The sequence below is a fragment of the Aedes aegypti genome, chromosome 3 (assembly GCF_002204515.2).
Source record: "Aedes aegypti strain LVP_AGWG chromosome 3, AaegL5.0 Primary Assembly, whole genome shotgun sequence".
Classification (NCBI taxonomy): domain Eukaryota; kingdom Metazoa; phylum Arthropoda; class Insecta; order Diptera; family Culicidae; genus Aedes; species Aedes aegypti.
The window spans coordinates 281,462,081-281,480,296 of NC_035109.1; the positions used below are offsets into that span (position 1 = coordinate 281,462,081).

Here is an 18,216-nt window from a genome sequence, read left to right on the forward strand (position 1 = left end):
AGAAAAAACAAATGCATTATTTACAGAAGACCTCTCTGAGCACAAGACAATCATCAAAATTGGCAACAATGCTGTAATGAAATCGAATTTATTTTCCACCTTTTATTTTCATTAAATGTTATTTTGAGATTTCCGAATAAAATATTTGGAGAAAAGTAGAACGACCATAAAACGTAAAATTCAGACTTGGGAATGCGTTTAAAACTCACGATTTAGCTCTTATTTCTACAAATATCATATATTATATATTTCTTCATTAATCTAAACCAATATTTAACAGAGTAGTGTGTGATCCTTTGACCACGACGCTTGCTCTGACCGCTTGGTAAAGCTCATAACAGTGTTTATTGCTTACCTAGGATGTGTTCTGCAAATGATAACGGGTTTTTAGTAAAAAAAATGAGAATGATTTCAATACCTCTCAGTAGTATAAGTACAGAGCGTAAATTTTTCTCTCTCCTAGAGAATTGCTCTTCGGACTCCCTAAAAATAGGTGGCATGTTTCTATTCACTCGAGTGCTGTCAGTTCAATCGAAGATGGCTTCGAAACTGCAAGCACTCCGTGAGCGTGTTGTACGGTTGTACGAAATACCGAACGTGCCGAAAGAAACCCGACAAACATGCCATACGTCCAATAGGGTCCTAAAATGTTCAATGAAATCTTGTTATTATTTAATAACACGAAAGAGCAGGTTACTGCAACTATTTTACCATATTTTTCCCGCTCAAATAACGACTATATCATATTTCAACTTTGATATGAAAATTGGGTCCATAATTGAACCTTGACACTTTTGATCATGGTTGACGTTCGCTTCTTTATTTGACTTACTTTTGTGTGTAGGTGTGTAAAGGGGGCCGCCCGGCTTTGGAGGATCTCCCAGGTAGCTTCCGTGAAGCGTACAGTGCTATTAGGTTACTCGTTGTCGCAGGCTGGTTGATTCTCACGGGGCTTTGGCTTACGGGTGGACCCAATCGCTGTTTTCCACATGGGTTTTTGAGTAGCCTGGCTATAAATGGCGTAAACCACGGACTTCTCAAACTGGTGTTTCCTTGTCAGAAGGTATGGCAAGGCAAATTCGGGAAGGTTTTAGGGAACACAAATGCCACTTATTTTTTTACAGGTTAGTTTACCTGACTCTCACGGGTTCCCTGGCGTAGTTACTTCCAACTATACTATATAGTACCACTATATTACCACTGGTACTCCTTATACTTTCCCTAAGTCGCTTGCACACTTTCCTATCTTTTAGGGTTTGACATATCGTATTTCAATAGATTTGGGCCCCAACGTAATCCGGAATAACGCTGAAACACTGATCTTAATCTATAATGTCGTCCTTGCAACTTGGATCAAATTTTGATCGGATGTCATTCACTTTGGATATATTGCTCGGAGAATGAAATTTGAAATGCTGATTGAAGAATTATAAATCCAGAAAAAATATATAAACGCAAAGGTACGCAAAGGTTAATAACAAAAATTCGATCAACAACCGTGTTAGTTGTAGATGATATATATAAGAAATTTTATTTAAATCAACAGATTCAAGAAATTTTGGGTGTAGTACCTACACTTCTGATTTTTATTGGACATCAATTTTGGTTGAATTAAGTGAACATTTTTAGTCCCTTCCTTAAAAACCAACCCGACCCTATCAATGCTAAAAAAAAAGGAACTCGACGAAGATCTGTGTTGCTGGCGATGATAGTTTTTCGGTGGGTTACCATCGTGATGGCATATACAGATGTTACGATTCGTGTGAATAAACAAATCCAAAAGAAATCATAACCATTTCTAGACAACCACCTACACCACATAGCTATATCTTACTTTGAAAACATCCTTGTGGGTTCCTAGGTACGAAGGTAGAAGGCGAGAAGCTAAACAGAAAATGTGACCGCATAACGAAGCATAAAGTTAGTGGCTACGAAATACGGGCCACGCGAATCACGCAAAATGATGGATATAGCAAAACTTTTTCCGGTAAATTGAATGAAGAAAGAGTTGCAGCAATAAAATTAATACAGTTGACATTGTTTGTTCATTAGCTATAGAGCTTCATTGTAAAACAAAAAAACAGAAAGCAGTAGCCAGTTAGCCGTAGCGGTAAACGCGCAGCTATTCAGCATGACCATGCTGAGGGTCGTGGGTTCGAATCCCGCTGGTCGAGGATCTTTTCGTAAAGGAAATGTTCTCGATCCCCAGGGCATAAGAGTATCTTCGTACCTGCCACACGATATACATATGCAAAAATGGTCAATTGGCAAAGAAAGCTCTCAGTTAATAACTGTGCAAGTGCTCATAAGAACACTAATCTGAGAAGCAGGCTTTTTCCCAGTTGGGACGTAACGACAAAAAAAGAAGAAGAAAGCAATATCGTTGAGCCAACCCTTTAAATATCGAAGATTTTGAAACTTTTGAACTGATTTAAAAACAGATAAAAGTTTCACTGCCAATAATTGCCGTACAACAATATCATTGAGAATATACATTCATGTAATCATTTTCTATAATTTTGTATACAATCGAGAGACGATTTTCGTTTTTGGAACAACTTTGATCGTAGTTATGTATTAACATGGGAATCTACAACTCCTTTTTCGTTTTTGAAACAACTTTGATCATGGTATGTATTAACATGGGAATCTACAACTCCAATCTGAATTGGAGAATATTAACGGAGAAAATGTATACGATTTTATGCATTAAAATACAGATGTTTTAGAAAAAAAAACCATTTAAAAGTGTTAATTACGATCATCATTTTCCACTGATCCACATTAGAAATTTCAATTGAAATCGACAATTTTTCATAAATTTTGAGTGGCATTCCTAAAAAACGACAATATTCAGCAGTATCAGGAAGGTGAATTTGTTTTGTACATCGTCACTATGGTTTTTAATCATTTTGTATTCTAGAAATTGACCCTTAGGTGATCCATAACCACGACTGTGTATTACTAACAAAATCACCTGAATTACGTGAAGTGTATAGGACATTCCATACTTCTAACGCTATATGGAAATTTTTAACTTTGTTACAGTATAATGGTCTCAGTTTGTAAAAATGCTTTTCATTTAGTTAGAGATTTAAGACCGAATTCAAGTTTTATTATAACAAGGAATATCTAATAAGGTCTCAAGGAAGTATCCCGTTAATGAAGTTTGATTTTGCTGTTGCTTCAGCTCTTTATCTTCTTTTTGACATCACATCCTAGCTGACATGGAGTCTGCTGCACAATTTAGTGTTCTAAGGTACGATTTTCCTTTGCCAATACGCCCATAAAATTTTTGACAATTTCGAGTTATTACCGTGGAAAGTAATCAAATCATAAACACTATCGATCAACTTTATAAAGTCTGCGAGATTGTTCTAGTAAACTCGAAAAAAAACTAAATTGTTTTGCCACATTGCTAATTGTAGATGCATAATAGTTACATTGAGATTTTACATGGGCCTTGTAATTTATCAATTCATCAATTCATGATATTTCTATCAGATTTATTTTCCAACTATTCACCATATATTTGATCTTTCAGCCTCGAATACGTATTGTAGAGTTCAGGGAAATTTTTTAGAAATTTTAGTTTCATCCCATACTAACCAAAAATGCACTTTTGGTACCTATTCTGAACGTATAGGAGCCATGTTGATTTTTGTTCAGTATTGTTTCCGGAATACAAATTGATATTTTTAGGAGAGAATTATCTTGTGGCACAAAAAAGCAAATTTGAAGGATATTCTCATCATGAGAAAAAGGAATACAACTGTTTCATGAAGGTCAATTAATCGGAAGCTAGATAAGAGTATATAGGACATGGTCGAACATTATGCTGAAACTCAGGTTTAGTAACAATGTTCTGCTTTTTGATTTCGGAAGATCAGAGCTTTTTTTTAATTCTTTCTGTGTTAGTTCTTGTGGGAATCCTTCAAAAATGACAATAATAAACTTGAAAGGATTATAATTAGAAGGAAAACTTCCATCCGTCTCATAATAATCCTTTAAAGTTCTTGAATTGATGCTGATTAGAATTTTAGAAGACTTCTGATGAAATCCCTGGAGAGTTTCTGAAAGTTCCCCGAAAGGTTTCTAGTCGCTTGAAGGTTTCTGATAAAAAACAATTTCAGGTGAGAATACTGGAAGATTTCTGATGAAAATCCTGGTAGGATTCTAACGACAATCTTGGAAGAATTGTGATGAAAATCCTGATTTCAGATGAGATCTTTGCAATGTTCCTGAGAGGTCATGCACAAATTACGTCACGCTCCGAGGGGGGGGGGTCAAGCCAAGCATGACAAGCCTTACAAAAATTTCGAAGGACTCATACAAAAAACGTGACAAAGGGGGGGGGGGGTTGAAATTTAGCGTGACATAATTTGTGTACCATCCCTGATGAGAATCCTGGAAAAATATGGATAAGAATCGTGGAAAGATTTAATGTGAATCTTGAAAAGATTATGATGACAATTCAGGATGGATTCTGTAGAGAATCCAGGAAGAATTCTGATGAAAATCCAGGATGAATTCTGGGAGGATTTTGATTAGAATCCTCGAAGGATTTCGATAAGAATTCTGGAAGGATTCTGTTGCGAATAGTTAAAGGATTTCAATGAGCATCCTGGATAAAATCAGTAAGTGTCATGGAGAGAATTCTGGATGAACTTTGTTGAGAATTCTGATAGAGTTTTGTGGAGAATCCTAGTATCATTCTATGGAATAAAATGGAAGGATGCTGAAGAAAATTCGATGAGAATTCGGCATCGATGCTACGAAGATTCAAAGAAGCATCCTTAGAGGCTTCCGATAAGAATCCTGAGAGCATGAGAATCTTGAGCGGATTTTAATTAGAATCCTGAAAAGATTCTGATGAAAATCCTCCATTTTTACCATCGAATTCAAAGGGTTTTTTTTTTAAGAATTCTGATTGAAAACTTGAGTAGAGTCTGATGTGAATTCTAAGTAGAGGCTGATGAAACACATGACGGGATTTTGAAGAAATCCTCAACAGATTCTAATGAAAACCTTCGAAAGATTCTGGTGAGAATCCTTAGACAGAATCTTCTGATGAGAATCCTAAGACATAATTTTTTGATGAAAATCATAAGACATAATGCGAATCCCAAGAGGACTCTTATGTAATAAACATGCTGAGAGAATTCTGATGAGAATCCTGAGAAAATTCTGTAGAGAATCCAGAAGGAGTTTTGATGAGAATCTTGCGAGAATTCTTATAAGAATCGTGAAAAATTCTGATGCGAATCCTGTAAAGAAGCTAAGAATCCTGCGAGATATCCAATGACAATCCTAATAGGAACTGATGAGAATTGTGTGAGGATTCTGAGAGATCCCTGAGAGGATTCATCAGGCACTCAAATAATTCTCATTCTTCCTTCTATGATTCTCAATAGAATCAAAATTCCAAAAATGAATAAGTGGAACTTTGTTACGAAACCTAAATTTCAGTACAATGATCCAATATATCTAAAATACTCAAATTTAGTTTCTGATAGTTTCACCCTCACGAAACAGTTGGATATTATATTTCTCGTGAAGGGAATTTTCTACAAGTCTTCATGTATGAGACAATTCATATATATATTTCTAAATATGTGTTATGAATTATAATTCCGGAACCGGGGCTACTGAACAGAAACCAAAATGGTCCCTTCACGTCCAGAATGTCACAATTTCACCTCCAAACATTAAAATATGCTGAAAGTGATATTTGACGTTTCGCATCGTTATTGTTTTTGCATACTAAGACTTCCGGTCTCCTGTATCTGAACGTATCAAATGGCCATGTGATTATAGTGGTTCAAAAAATTCCACATGAGTTCGCAAGACTTGGTACAAACTATATTAATATACTTTCACATAAAAACATATACTTTGAATGTTGATTTTACCAAGAATCACTGGTGGAATAGGCGGTGTTCACTACATTCCCCGCCGTCTATCCGGATTGGCCACCGGTATTCAAATCTTTATGGATGCATTTGAAGGTGCAACTAATCCTCTATTAAAAACGGATCAAATTTTGAGAATTAATCAATTGAGTCAAAAGGGGGACGGGCCTGGTGTAGTCGTTAGGACTCACGCCTCTCACGCCGAGGACCTGGGATCGAGTCCCATCCCCGAGATAGTCACTAAAGCTAGCTAGTCACCTAAACAAAAACAAAGGTTATAGTGACGACCTGGGAGGGAGAAACCAATACAAAATTTCTGTACGTCATAGTGAGCCGAGATTCCGCTGTCACGAACTGTCACTGTGAGCCCAGATCTCAAACATTTGACTAACATGAAAAAAGCGCGTAACTGATTAAAATACATTTTCGTATTTCTTCAAAAGTGATAGAAATTGAATGAACATCAATTCATGCACATAACGCAAGTAATGTCACGTGAGCACCATTTAATCTGATTGAACATAAAGCATTGAAAAACGCATCGTTCTACTTTTTCCAATGAAAATGAATATTTAGTGCATAGAAAACTGTGGCCCTTTTTTTCATGTTTGTCAGGAATGATCGAAGGTGTACAACAAAAGGAAACTACCGATTTTCTCGAAGCCTGCCTTGATTGTTGTTGGCAAGCTGGAGTTATCTTGCAGTTCAAAATAACGTTGTCTTATATTTCGTGTGTAGTATCGGTGCCTCCCTCCCAGGTGACGACTTCCTTCGAAAGGGAAGTAAAGCCGTTGGTCCCTAGATGAACTAGCCCTGGGCTAAAAATCTCGTTCATAAAGTAATAATAATAATAATAAAATGAGTCAAAAGATATGAGCAAAAGAGTGCAACTAAGTCGTCCACGCATTTTAAGAGTTAAAGGCACCAATGAATTGTAGAAATCTACACTGTTACTTCAATAGGACCTAACTGACATGAGCGATTTCTCTTCATCGATCCTCTCCATCGCTAATAACTTCGCTATCCAGCTTTTTAAAAGTGCTAATGGCTGCCGTCAACAGGATCGCTTTCTGGTAGGGATTGGTCGATTTGACGTTTGGCTTGGGTCGTTTTATATTGAGCCAACCCAAGCCAAACGTCAAATCGACCAATCCCTACCAGAAAGTGAGCCTGTTGGCGGCAGCCATTAGCGCTCGTAAAAAGATGGATATTAGATAAATCTATGGTGGTGATCAATCGATTACGTTTTCAGCTCAAACGGATGTTCGGTTCTCCAGATTTGTGCTCTTGAAAATTTGAGTTTTGGCTTCGATTAATCTTCACCTTAATGAACTTTGAACAATATTGTTGATTTTATGTTGATCAAAGGTCCAAAAACAACAACAATATGTAATCAAACATGTTATCAATGTTTATAAGTCAATTATGCATTTTTAATATATAATTTGAATTTTCCTCCTTAGTATAATTTAAGCTTATTATATCGCTGCATATGAACAAGTGCATGTATTCCAAGGGGTAAAAATAGATCCAATAGGTTTAATACGATATTTATATTTTTAGATTAACTTTTCTTCAGCGTGTAACTGCATCCAACCAACCTTACAACAGTATTTATTTGAATGTTGAATGAAGGCCAACGGTAAATATGTAAAACCTTTTCATTTCATAGCATCTGTATTGTCCGGAAGAGCTTACTTTTAGTCATTAAGCTGCAAATGTGCAAGTATTTGGATAGGCATAAACCAAAAGACAAACATTGCACAGTGGTCCCAAAGCCATATCTAGGAAGACAAAAATGTTTGCGCCTAAAGTTTCCAATCCCGGGAACATTTCAGTCATTCATTCATTCATTTATTTATCAATAAGTAACTTAAGACAACCGTCTTTTCAAGTGTTACAATGTAAATTCTATAGAAGAAGTGCCGCTATTTCGTGTTTCATTGTACTTTAACTTGCCTTTAATTTATCTTCAACTACCTAAAGTGCTCTATACATTTCTTTCTAAAAACTAACCCCGAATTTATTAGCGTTAAATCGTTTGGTAAAGAATTCCAAATAGAAACCATTATTTACCATGTGCTTTTGACGTTTCGCGATCGGAGTGACTTTTCGATTACAAAGGAAAATGTAAAGCTCCGATAACACTCGCATGATTTGGTTACACTCAGAAACACGGGTAGTCACAGAATGACTAAATTTTAGTAATTTATGACTATTTTCTATCTGCTTCTCTTTCATTCTGCAGGGAATTCTACTCTTATTTGTCAATTCGCCTGGGTTGAAGCATCGCTAAGCTTCAACCCAGGCGAAATGACATTTAGTGAAGAAATTCACAGCAGAATGAAAGAGAGGCAGATAGAAAATAGTCATTAATGCATAAACTTTAGTAATAGGGTCCTAAAGCCCTGTCCCAATTGTAACCGTTGGTCCCATAATGTATGCTTGTAGCTCCACCACAAGTATGCTTTCCTTTTCCTAATTTGTCCTTTATGAGTTCTTACCAAAAGTACCATTCGACCCTGTCCTAATTAAAAGAACTCAAACACTCATGTTGTCTGACAGTCACTCACCTGCCCAATTTAGTTCATTTGCAGCGGTTTGAATCTTAAACTTGTATGCAAGACACAATGTATAACGGCACGAAAGGTAACCCACGGAGGGCAATTTAACAAATGTTCGGCAAACTTCGTGCCCATTTCTCACATATTTAACGTTTCTGAGCTTGGCCTAAATCTAATTCTGCTTTTCTGTCCGTGACCTTTCAAGGAGTCAGAAGTGCGCGACGTGTCCTTAAAATTTAAAGTGTGTATTGCATTGTATATAGTTGATGTAAATTATTTAAATTATTGGTATATTTCTATGATAAAACTTAAAAGCAAAGAACTAAAAGTAATTAAAATCGCCTTAAATCTAGTATCACCAGTTATTAGTACGGTTAGTCTAGTGCGAAGAAAAGTGTAGGCATTGTGTGATAATGTGGTCTTTTGTTCTTTTATATAGTTGTAAACCTATTGTAAAAACCAAAAAAGAATAGGAAACAATCGTGTGCCAACAACCATTATAAAAAGGTAATTGTAATCTAGATTGTTAATTATGCGACTAGATATAGTGGTACAAGCGGTTAGGGTATCACCCTATTTCGACAACCTTCTAATCTGCTTGGACAGGTCCGTCCAGCGGGCCTTTTTGGTTTCTCTGTTCAAGTGACTTATCCAGGACGATTGCTGGTAAGCCCATATTTTCCCCAGAGCCACCTGTGCGACATCCGAGGACTGAAGGATCGAGAAACGCCAAGAAATCTCGATTTACGACAAACGGACAGAAATTGTATCCCAGCCTTGGAAGACGACAAAGCTCTACATAAGGGAACCGTGTCCTGTTCAGGACGAATTAGCCACCGCCATTGTTGAACCACCATTTGTCACCATCGTCCAGCCGCCACCACCATTGCCATCTGCCACTTCCACCGCATGTCAACCCGCCGCCACCTTTATAAACCACTGCAAAAAGTGTTAAACCGCAAGTACCGCTAGCTAGAGTTAAGAGAGTGACGTCACTTCAATATTAAGCCAATGTTAGGAATAAAATCAGGCATGTTGTTAAAATTTGAATCAGTGGCATAGTTCTTTCCTAGTTATCCCTGATTTGGGTAATTTGCACCTCTTTTGGTTAGTTTCGGCTTTTCGTGTACATTAATAAGTCCCCCAGGCCTCGCCCTGATTGGACCGTTCTGAAGGGCAGATAGTGTGGTTTTTGAGCAACCTTTCCGTGAGAAGTCTGTGGTTCATCTTTCCAGCATAACATCGTTTTTTGTTTCTCCCAGCGATCCCACTCGGCGAACATAATTGTGGTAGTGTGAGTGTAACCGACTGACAGCATAAGCGACCCTGTTAACATAATTACCGTAAATGGTAGTAATATTATCCTAGCCTAGCATAAGTGCATCTAGGCGAAATTCCTCCACTGAGCAGCGTGTAGGCTACACAATTTTAGTGCCAAACGCTTAAGTTTAAGCCAAAAACACATGTTTACTCAATTTTCTAATGTTTTCCTTTGGTTTAAGCCCAAAAAACATTTTTTTTAGATTTTGTCACATCCTTTGGCTTAAACTCAAATTTTGGGTGTATTTTGTTTTCCGTGTCCCTTACGAAATGTCAGATACACGCAAACAAATTTTGTTGTATAATCTACCGAATCCATGGTAGAATTGAGAACTGCAGCAACGATTTTCAACCGACTACAAAAATCTGTTAAGTTTACTATTATCTGGTGAAAATCACTGAGCAGTGCTGTAAATTTGACTATGTCCATAGTAGCATCCACTACAAAGCATTGTATTTCAATCCGTGACACCCACCGTACAACACAGTGTGGTCAAAAGTATGACGCTAAACTTCTCAAATCAAGAATGTTTCTAGTCAAAAATACTACAACTCTGGTTAAATCAACAGAAGAAATTTTCTTGTGTAGTGATGTTGACTATGTTTTGGTAGAGTTAACAGATTAATGTAGTCGGTTGAAAATCGTTGGTGCAGTTCTTAATTTTACCATGGATTCAGTAGTTTCTACAATAAAATTCATTTCAGTGTAGGAACAACCCCAGTGGTCGAACTAAAACCCCTGTGGTGTTTTTGTCGACTAAGCGAACGTCAAACATGATCTTAAGTGTCAAAGTGCATTTATGGACCAAATTTTTAAATTAAAGTTTAAACATGATATAGCAATTATTTGAGCGGGAAAAATTGCTAAAGTAGTTACAGTAACATGCTTTTTCGTGTTATTAAATAAAAACAAGATTTCATTAAAAATTTTAGGACCCAATTCTGTGACTATTTTTATTTCTGAGTGTACCCCTTTATTTCGGTTGCATTCACACTTTTAGCTGTGAGTCCTATCACGAAAAGTCCTCATCGATAGCCTTATTCATAAAGTAAGGCAAAACGAGAGTTTTGAATAGTTTAAGTTTCGTAGCTACGGGCAGTAGTGAAGCTGACAGTTGTAACGTTCGAAGTTTCCCATCGATTTTTCCACTTTGTTGTAACACAAAACTGTCCCAGTCTAAATTAGATTGAATTTTAAACCCTAAGCTGGTTGCCGATTGAACATAATTTACTACATTATTATTAATCAATATCGTTGGTTTATTTGTGTCATTCCTGATGGAAATGAACATGGCGTGAGTTTTATTGACATTCAGCGTTAAATTATTTTTCTTTGCCCTATCAAACACATATTTTAAATCAGCATTAATTTTAATGGCAATATTATCAACATCTATATATATTTTGGGAAATAAATATCTCCCTATATTAAAAATTCTATACAAATATCTATATGACATTTCTTATCATGTTTGATATTTGCGTTTTGTTTTCTTTTTTCTTTTTGTTTTCAGCTACTACAAGTCCAGGATTGGCACATGGGACATGTCAATGATTGAATTTGTAAATCGTGTGGATGGCCCTTAACTATGATGACCTCACTTGACAGATATTGGCTCCGCAATGAATATGCTCCGCAAGAGCCTTTAATTATATTTATTTAATTTTTTTGTAACGTATTTTTGAAAAGATAAAGAGGTTTTATGCCTTTTTGAGAAAGATTTCGAAAGGAAATCACTCAAAGGGGCTTTTCCCTCTTTCAAAATTTTTAAGTTAAGGTACAGTGGGGGAAGTGTATCAGTGGGGTAAGTGGATCATTTGTCAATATAAATCATACATACTTGAATATGTTGAATGTTTTCGCACCATTGCTTCGTTTTAGGTTATGTTTTTACGCCCACACTGATACTATTGCAAAACTGGTACTACACATACACTAACACAAGCAAACTTGTTAGCTGCAAAAAGTAATTACCGTCAAACGGGGTAACTTGCAACACATTTCAACTTCAAAGCTATATGGATGAAAAATTTGAGGATTCAGATGAGATAAAAACCATCTGGTAGCCTAATCGCCACGTAAATAATACCACGCGATAATAATTTTAACAGTATTTGGTTTTCTGGGCTCAGGAGAGACGAAAAGTATACATTTTTCATGCTACCCCTGATGTGGGGTAACATGCAACACATAGTGCAACCTAAATTTCATCATTAAAAACTTAACCTATATCGTTTTATTATGATCATTTACTAAACTTCTGCAGTAAAAGCATAACAATAATCAGAAACAGGATACTTTACTCTTAGAAAACTAATTATTTTTGATTGAATTATGAGCATTAAACCAATTCGATTGAAAACTACATTGGTATTGCATAAGGTGTCCACACGGGGAAATTCTAGCATATCATAAGTCTTGACCATTATTGAAAAGCCAATGTTTCAATACAATTTATCAACAAATGTAATAGTATTTTAGGTTATACTTCACATAACTTTTATTTATATATATTTCAACCGATGAAACGTATCTTATATTGATATGTATGTCTTTAAACAGCCTTTCTTAGTGTTTTGACATAACTATCATCATATTACATGCAGAAAGTTTCCAATGGCAGTTCTGTAAGATAATTTTAAAACAGATTTTGAAAAGTTTTTACTATTTTCATGAAGGAAATAAAACTAATTCTAATTGTATTGCGATTTATGTAAATTTTCTAATATTCAGTACCAAATGCTTATAGAACTGATTAATGTACAACAATTTTAACGTTACTGAACAAATATATGTTCAATTTCGCTTTTTCATGTGTTTTTAATGGCAACCGGTAAAAATATCGGAAAATTGAGATTAAAATTGCTGTTGCAAGTTACCCCACAAGGGCAGTCAAAAACGTTTTTGAATTTTTATAGTGTTCAAGCATCAAATTATCAAATTATTTTTTACTGTCAATTAGTACACTATTATGAACTGTAACTGATAGCAAATGCCCTGAAAGGCTCATTTTTACAGTTTGTGTTATACGAGGAACGATTTTCAGCATTAATTTCATACAATACAACGTGTAATACGATTTTTACCTCCAGCAAACCGAATAAAAAAGAAACAATACTCAAACCCTCTACAAAATCTACTGTTTTAAGCCTAAAGTCAATAAACGGTGAAATGAATAACAATAATTTGACTAAATGCTAAACGAAACGTCAATTCGGTTACATGTCGAAGTGTTGCAAGTTTCACCCCTGTTGCAAGTTACCCCGTTTGACGGTAATTTGTAAATTGTTTTCCATCAATCAAAAATCCATTGTATATCTGTCTAAAAACGAATTCTATTATTTTTTTCGACACATGGTGAGCATTTCAGTTCTAATTGAATGGATCACAATGAAAAATATGTCATTTTTATAAATAAATACAAATATATTGGACATGGTACACTTACCCCTACTTTTTAATGGGATGGGGTAAGTGGATCAAGAATAATTATCATTTATTGGCAGACTGCTTACGAGAATTTCAATAAGCTTTAATATCCGCAAATGTTGTTTTCCTTTATTTAGTTCCGTTCCCAGCTTAAATTTGTCAAATTGACCATAGAAAATTTGAATTAATCCACCTAAAAGTTTTTTTTTAACCTTTCTGGTATAAAAAATATAAAAAGAATAATAATTTCAAAATTCACACGAAACTTTTCGTGGTTTATCGAAAATATCGTTAGGAATTATCTGACAATACTTCTGTATAACTTATGCGTATAAATGGACGAATTTTCTCCAGTTTTTTCTACTTATAATGTATTTTTTTTTGTTCAAATTAGTATGAGCTAATAGATACATACTTTTTATTATATTTTGATTAAATAAAGATACTTTTTTAATTTTAAAGTATTAAAATGTAACATTACTAGCACTAATAACAAAAACGAGGGTTATATGATTCTTATAAAACATAATCACACTACATTTGTTTCGAGAACAGATTATTTTTAATGGTGATCCACTTACCCCACAATGGTGGGACAAGTGGATCATTTGGCGCAAATTTTTAAATCTCTCATTCTCAATACATAACAATCAGAAAAATCGGAATAAATGACGATTTGAAGTATAATAGTCCCTTATTTGTTATCCACAGAAAAAAGTTTGAGTTACATTATTCACGTTAGCTGTACATAACAATGAAGCTAACTATTGATTTTTCTGTATCCACTTACCCCACGGTACCTTAATAAACAATAACAATCAACATCTATATGAGCACATTCAATATACAACTGTACATCATCTGCGAATATTTGAATTTTACAATATTTAACAACATTTGGCAGGTCATTTATATAAAGCGAAAAAAGAATTGGACCTAATATTGACCCTTGAGGAACCCCAGAAGATATGGGTAGGTAATCAGAATATTCGCCGTTGTAAAAAACAGTTTGAACACGTCCTTGGAGATATGATTGAATCAGTGAAACAGAATGTTTGGAAAATCCAAAATTTATCTGCAGTATTTTGCATAAAATACTATGTGATATCCTATCGAAGGCTTTCATTTCCCGGGAAATGATTTTTTTTGTAACCGTCACAATTTTCAACGTAAGGCTCTAGTTTTTTTTCTAATGCTCGAAAGGATTGTTTCAATGTTAGTAAATATTATTTGAACTTCATACGATTTGTCTAGAATAACCTCCACAAAAACTTTTGCTTAATGTTATGAACTTTCTTGTTCTGGAACCTAGCGTTAAAAACGAAGCCAACATATTTTTTTTTTGAAGAACATTATAATAAATTACTTACAAAAAAGGAATAACCATACAAATTTACTGGTATAAAATGAATATACATGAAGTACGAAAACTTTGAAAATGACAATTGCATTAAATTTGCTTCAATTTCACGTTTTTGAGAATTAAGAATTTTTTTCAGTGATGTAAAATTAGGGTGGCCCACGTGGTTTAGGAGATCAGAATAGAAACTTTTTTGCGAATGCATTTATTCAATACAATGTTCTACAATGTTTTGGAACAATCGATTTGGAGCAAATTTGCCCAAGAACCCAAATTTCTATCTCTTATGGTTCGCGAGAAATGATTTTTTTAAACAAATAAGTTAGGGTGGGCCTGAAAAATCATTTGTTTTTTCGATAACTTTCTATGCGGTTATTTCTCTCAAAAACTTTGTTGCGTTTTTTGTTTGAAGAAAATAAATACTTTTGAAAATACTATGCTTTTGAACGAAAAACGTGTATATCTTGACAAACAATTGAGATAACTCTTGGTGGCTTCAGCGAAAATGTGCACAATTGAAAGTTCTAAAAGTGTCTAATACAAAGTAATCATAAAAATCCGTTCAATAATTCTCCTCAAACATATAACTTCCTCACAGTTTTATCCCCATTAATAGAAAAGATCTTTCTAATGGCGCCAAAAGATTTTAAATCCGTTGGCGCCTTTCAGAGACATCGACATTTTACAAAAAAAAAACATTTGTTTTTCGAAGAAAATCTTTGATAGCTCTGCAACCATAAGCAGCAGTTTCTTCTAAAAATGGTTGGAACAAAGTTTTTGCGAGAAATTGTCGCATAAAAAGTTTTTGAGAAAAAACTGATTTTTCAGGACTACCCTAACTTATTTGTGTTCTCGGGCAAAGTTGATCCAAACCGATTGTTCTAAAACATTGTAGAACATTGTATTGGCCTAAATTCATCAGCAAAAAAGTTTATATTCTGATCTCCAAAACCACGTGGGCCACCCTAATTTCACATCACTGAAAAAAATGTCTGAAAAATATGGAGAAACTTTCCCGAAGACACCATATATTTAAAACTGACGGTTTAGGCGCAAATATTTTTGTCTTCCTAGATATGGCTTTGGGACCAATGAGCATAGGTTATAACTTCAATAAAATCCTTTAAATGTTTAACATTTGTTAGCCTCTATATCAATCCTAACCAAATATTTGCGATAGTATACTGTTAACTTAGTGTAACTCCAAAAAGTCCATATCCTGGGATTGTCCATTGAGTAGGTTAAGGTTCTAGAGGTACCGAAAAGCATGAAAAGAGATGGCCTAAATGTAGAATAAAACGAGACGAAAGAGAAGGCTGATTAAAATTCTCAAAACTGGAGTGGCATTCTGAATGGATGATCTCATATTATTATTGAGAGCTACAACTTCCTAGCCCATATATTCAAATGACCTGAGCCTCCGGTCAGGTTCAAGACAGTTTATTAGCTTATGTTTGTTGACTGTACTGTGAATTATACGACTTGAACGACGGTACTTATGATCCGATCGCATCTAAACAGGTTCGTTTTTGCTTCGACTCGGTCTTCTTGCCATTTTCAGTTCGTCAGTCGATCGGAACACAACTTTTATAAGACAGCGCTTCATCGTTATCGTTGGTATTGATACACAAGTGGTTCATTGATACCAGTTCGCAGAAAACGGAAAAAGTGGTTGAACTTTATAAAAATGGGTAGGCTCTAAAGTTCACATCGGACGAGTTATCAACAATCTGCGACTGTCGAACAATCGATTAATTAATGATCTTTGAATATTGCAGCGAAATTTCTGGTTCTGGGACTCGTCGTTTTGGTCGCGATTGCCGCAATCGATGCTGCCTGTAAGTAAACTGATATAGGCCTTTTCATGTGACAGGTCCGTCTATGCATTTGTTTACATCGGTGGAGGACCGGTGCTAACACAAGCCTGTCATTTTCATAGAAGAACTGTCAAAGAGCTTCCCGATCAGCTGATTTGAAACGTCTTGTGAATAGGCCTATCAAGGATGAGTAGTAAAATGTCATATTGGTGATTGGTTTTGTTTTCGCAGCATTTGGTCAGTGTCCGGTGTCTTCCAAGGTGCAAACCTGCACTCCAAAATGCCTGAGCGATGTTGATTGCAGCACTAGCGGAGGAAAGTGTTGCCCGAACACGTGCAACTATAAATCTTGCGTCAGTCCCAACCAGCTTACGCAGAGTGGATCAAGCGGATCGAGTGGAAGCAAATGTAAGAGTTATTAGGGATTTTTTTGCATTACGAATCGTATTACAAACAGGTTTCTGATTGCGTGTCATTCTCTATAGATCAATCAGGCGGAGCCGGAACTTACTGCGGAAATGTTAAATGCAGCGCTCACGAGAAATGTGACTTGGACAAATCAACCAAACGCCAAAAATGTGTACGAGCTTGAACTTTATTTGATCGGAAACAAATTTTACAAACTTTTTACAAATAAATAGACACTGAGCTAAAACATTTACACTTTTTTCGGATGCTTTTTGTACGAAGGTCGCGCAATATCGTCGGCTGTGATCGAGTACGATCCAGATAGTGATGATGAAACGTCAGCCTTTCCATTTGGATCTTCCTGTGGCCCTTCTCCGATGGGGATGGAGATCTCCTTCACCAATCGGTAGCCTTTATCGTCCGCAACGTAATGCACTTCACGCTTGTAGAACCCATCACTGTATGCATACATTCCCTTCAGTGCTAATCCTTCGCGGGTTTCCTGTCGTTGAACGGTTTGATCACTGATCGTGTCCGTGATCGACGAGTCATACGAATAATGTGCTGATTTGGCTTGAAATTCTTCCAAAGCTTTATCGTCATCCTTCCGCAGATTCCTCTCGTTTTTCCTCGCAGATTCTTGCGGAACACTATCAACTACTTCATACTTGTCACGATCACTTTTTACAGGAAGTGCATCGGTTTTGCCGCCAACGGTTAAACTGTTCTGAGGTGCAGCTAAACACAGCGTGCCAAGTGTGGCAAGTATAACGATTGTGCACCTGAACGACATTGCTCTTAACACTACTCTAGAAACAATACTAATTCCTCTTCCTGGCCAGCCTGATCTATATATTGAATTTTTCGTCCAAGGTCAAAGACGAAGACTTCATGCCACCTAACCGGCCCTGAGTGTGAAGGAGCGGTAGGCTTCTTCTCTTGTCGTCTCTTAACAAGTTGTTGTACCCATCTTAAATTATTTACCGCTTCTGCCGTGCACCGTATAGAGCTGGTAAGTGCCGTTGGCACTCGTCGTTTGTATGAATTGTTAGTACACCCATTTAGGAATGGAAGAACAACGAACAAGTTTCACTTTCTTCTTTGCCCAGGCGCCGTTTATTGGTAATGATCTTGCGCCGACCCAAGTTCAGTATACCCAGATAATAACCGATAGTTCGATAAACTCTACCAGATAACGAATGATGGTGGGGAGGATGCGCTTCAATGTCCTTCGGCAGTTATAAATTGATACGTGCGTACAATAAAGTGATTGCATATAGATACTACTCCTCACCTCAACACGTGAGTGCGTAAACCTGTCGAACAAGCGGAAACATTGAGATGTTGCACTCACATGCAATTTAGAATATATACTGCGTCTTGCTTAGAAATATCTACTAAGAGA

At 36.0% G+C, this 18,216-nt stretch overlaps 2 protein-coding genes across 2 annotated transcripts; one reads left to right on the forward strand and one right to left on the reverse strand.

Annotated features, from left to right (window-relative positions):
- The first annotated feature begins 16,124 nt into the window (after positions 1-16,124).
- On the forward strand, positions 16,125-17,062 carry LOC5575074 (WAP, Kazal, immunoglobulin, Kunitz and NTR domain-containing protein 2). The gene is made up of 4 exons (XM_001661762.2): positions 16,125-16,277; positions 16,365-16,424; positions 16,635-16,811; positions 16,889-17,062. The coding sequence occupies exons 1-4, from the start codon at positions 16,274-16,276 to the stop codon at positions 16,993-16,995; spliced, it is 348 nt and encodes a 115-aa protein (XP_001661812.1). The 5' UTR covers positions 16,125-16,273; the 3' UTR covers positions 16,996-17,062.
- Positions 16,981-18,181, reverse strand: LOC5575075. The gene has a single exon (XM_021852063.1). It carries the CDS (start codon positions 17,602-17,604, stop codon positions 17,062-17,064), a length of 543 nt encoding a protein of 180 aa, XP_021707755.1. The 5' UTR covers positions 17,605-18,181; the 3' UTR covers positions 16,981-17,061.
- Between the last annotated feature and the right edge of the window lie 35 nt (positions 18,182-18,216).

Excerpts from the sequence above, each read along its gene's own strand:
- LOC5575075 (XM_021852063.1), bottom strand. The coding sequence starts at position 17,604 with ATGTCGTTCAGGTGCACAATCGTTATACTTGCCACACTTGGCACGCTG.
- LOC5575074 (XM_001661762.2), top strand. Across the intron at positions 16,425-16,634 it reads TGCCGCAATCGATGCTGCCT|CATTTGGTCAGTGTCCGGTG; the intron begins GTAAGTAAACTG and ends TTGTTTTCGCAG. Across the intron at positions 16,812-16,888 it reads CGGATCGAGTGGAAGCAAAT|ATCAATCAGGCGGAGCCGGA; the intron begins GTAAGAGTTATT and ends CATTCTCTATAG.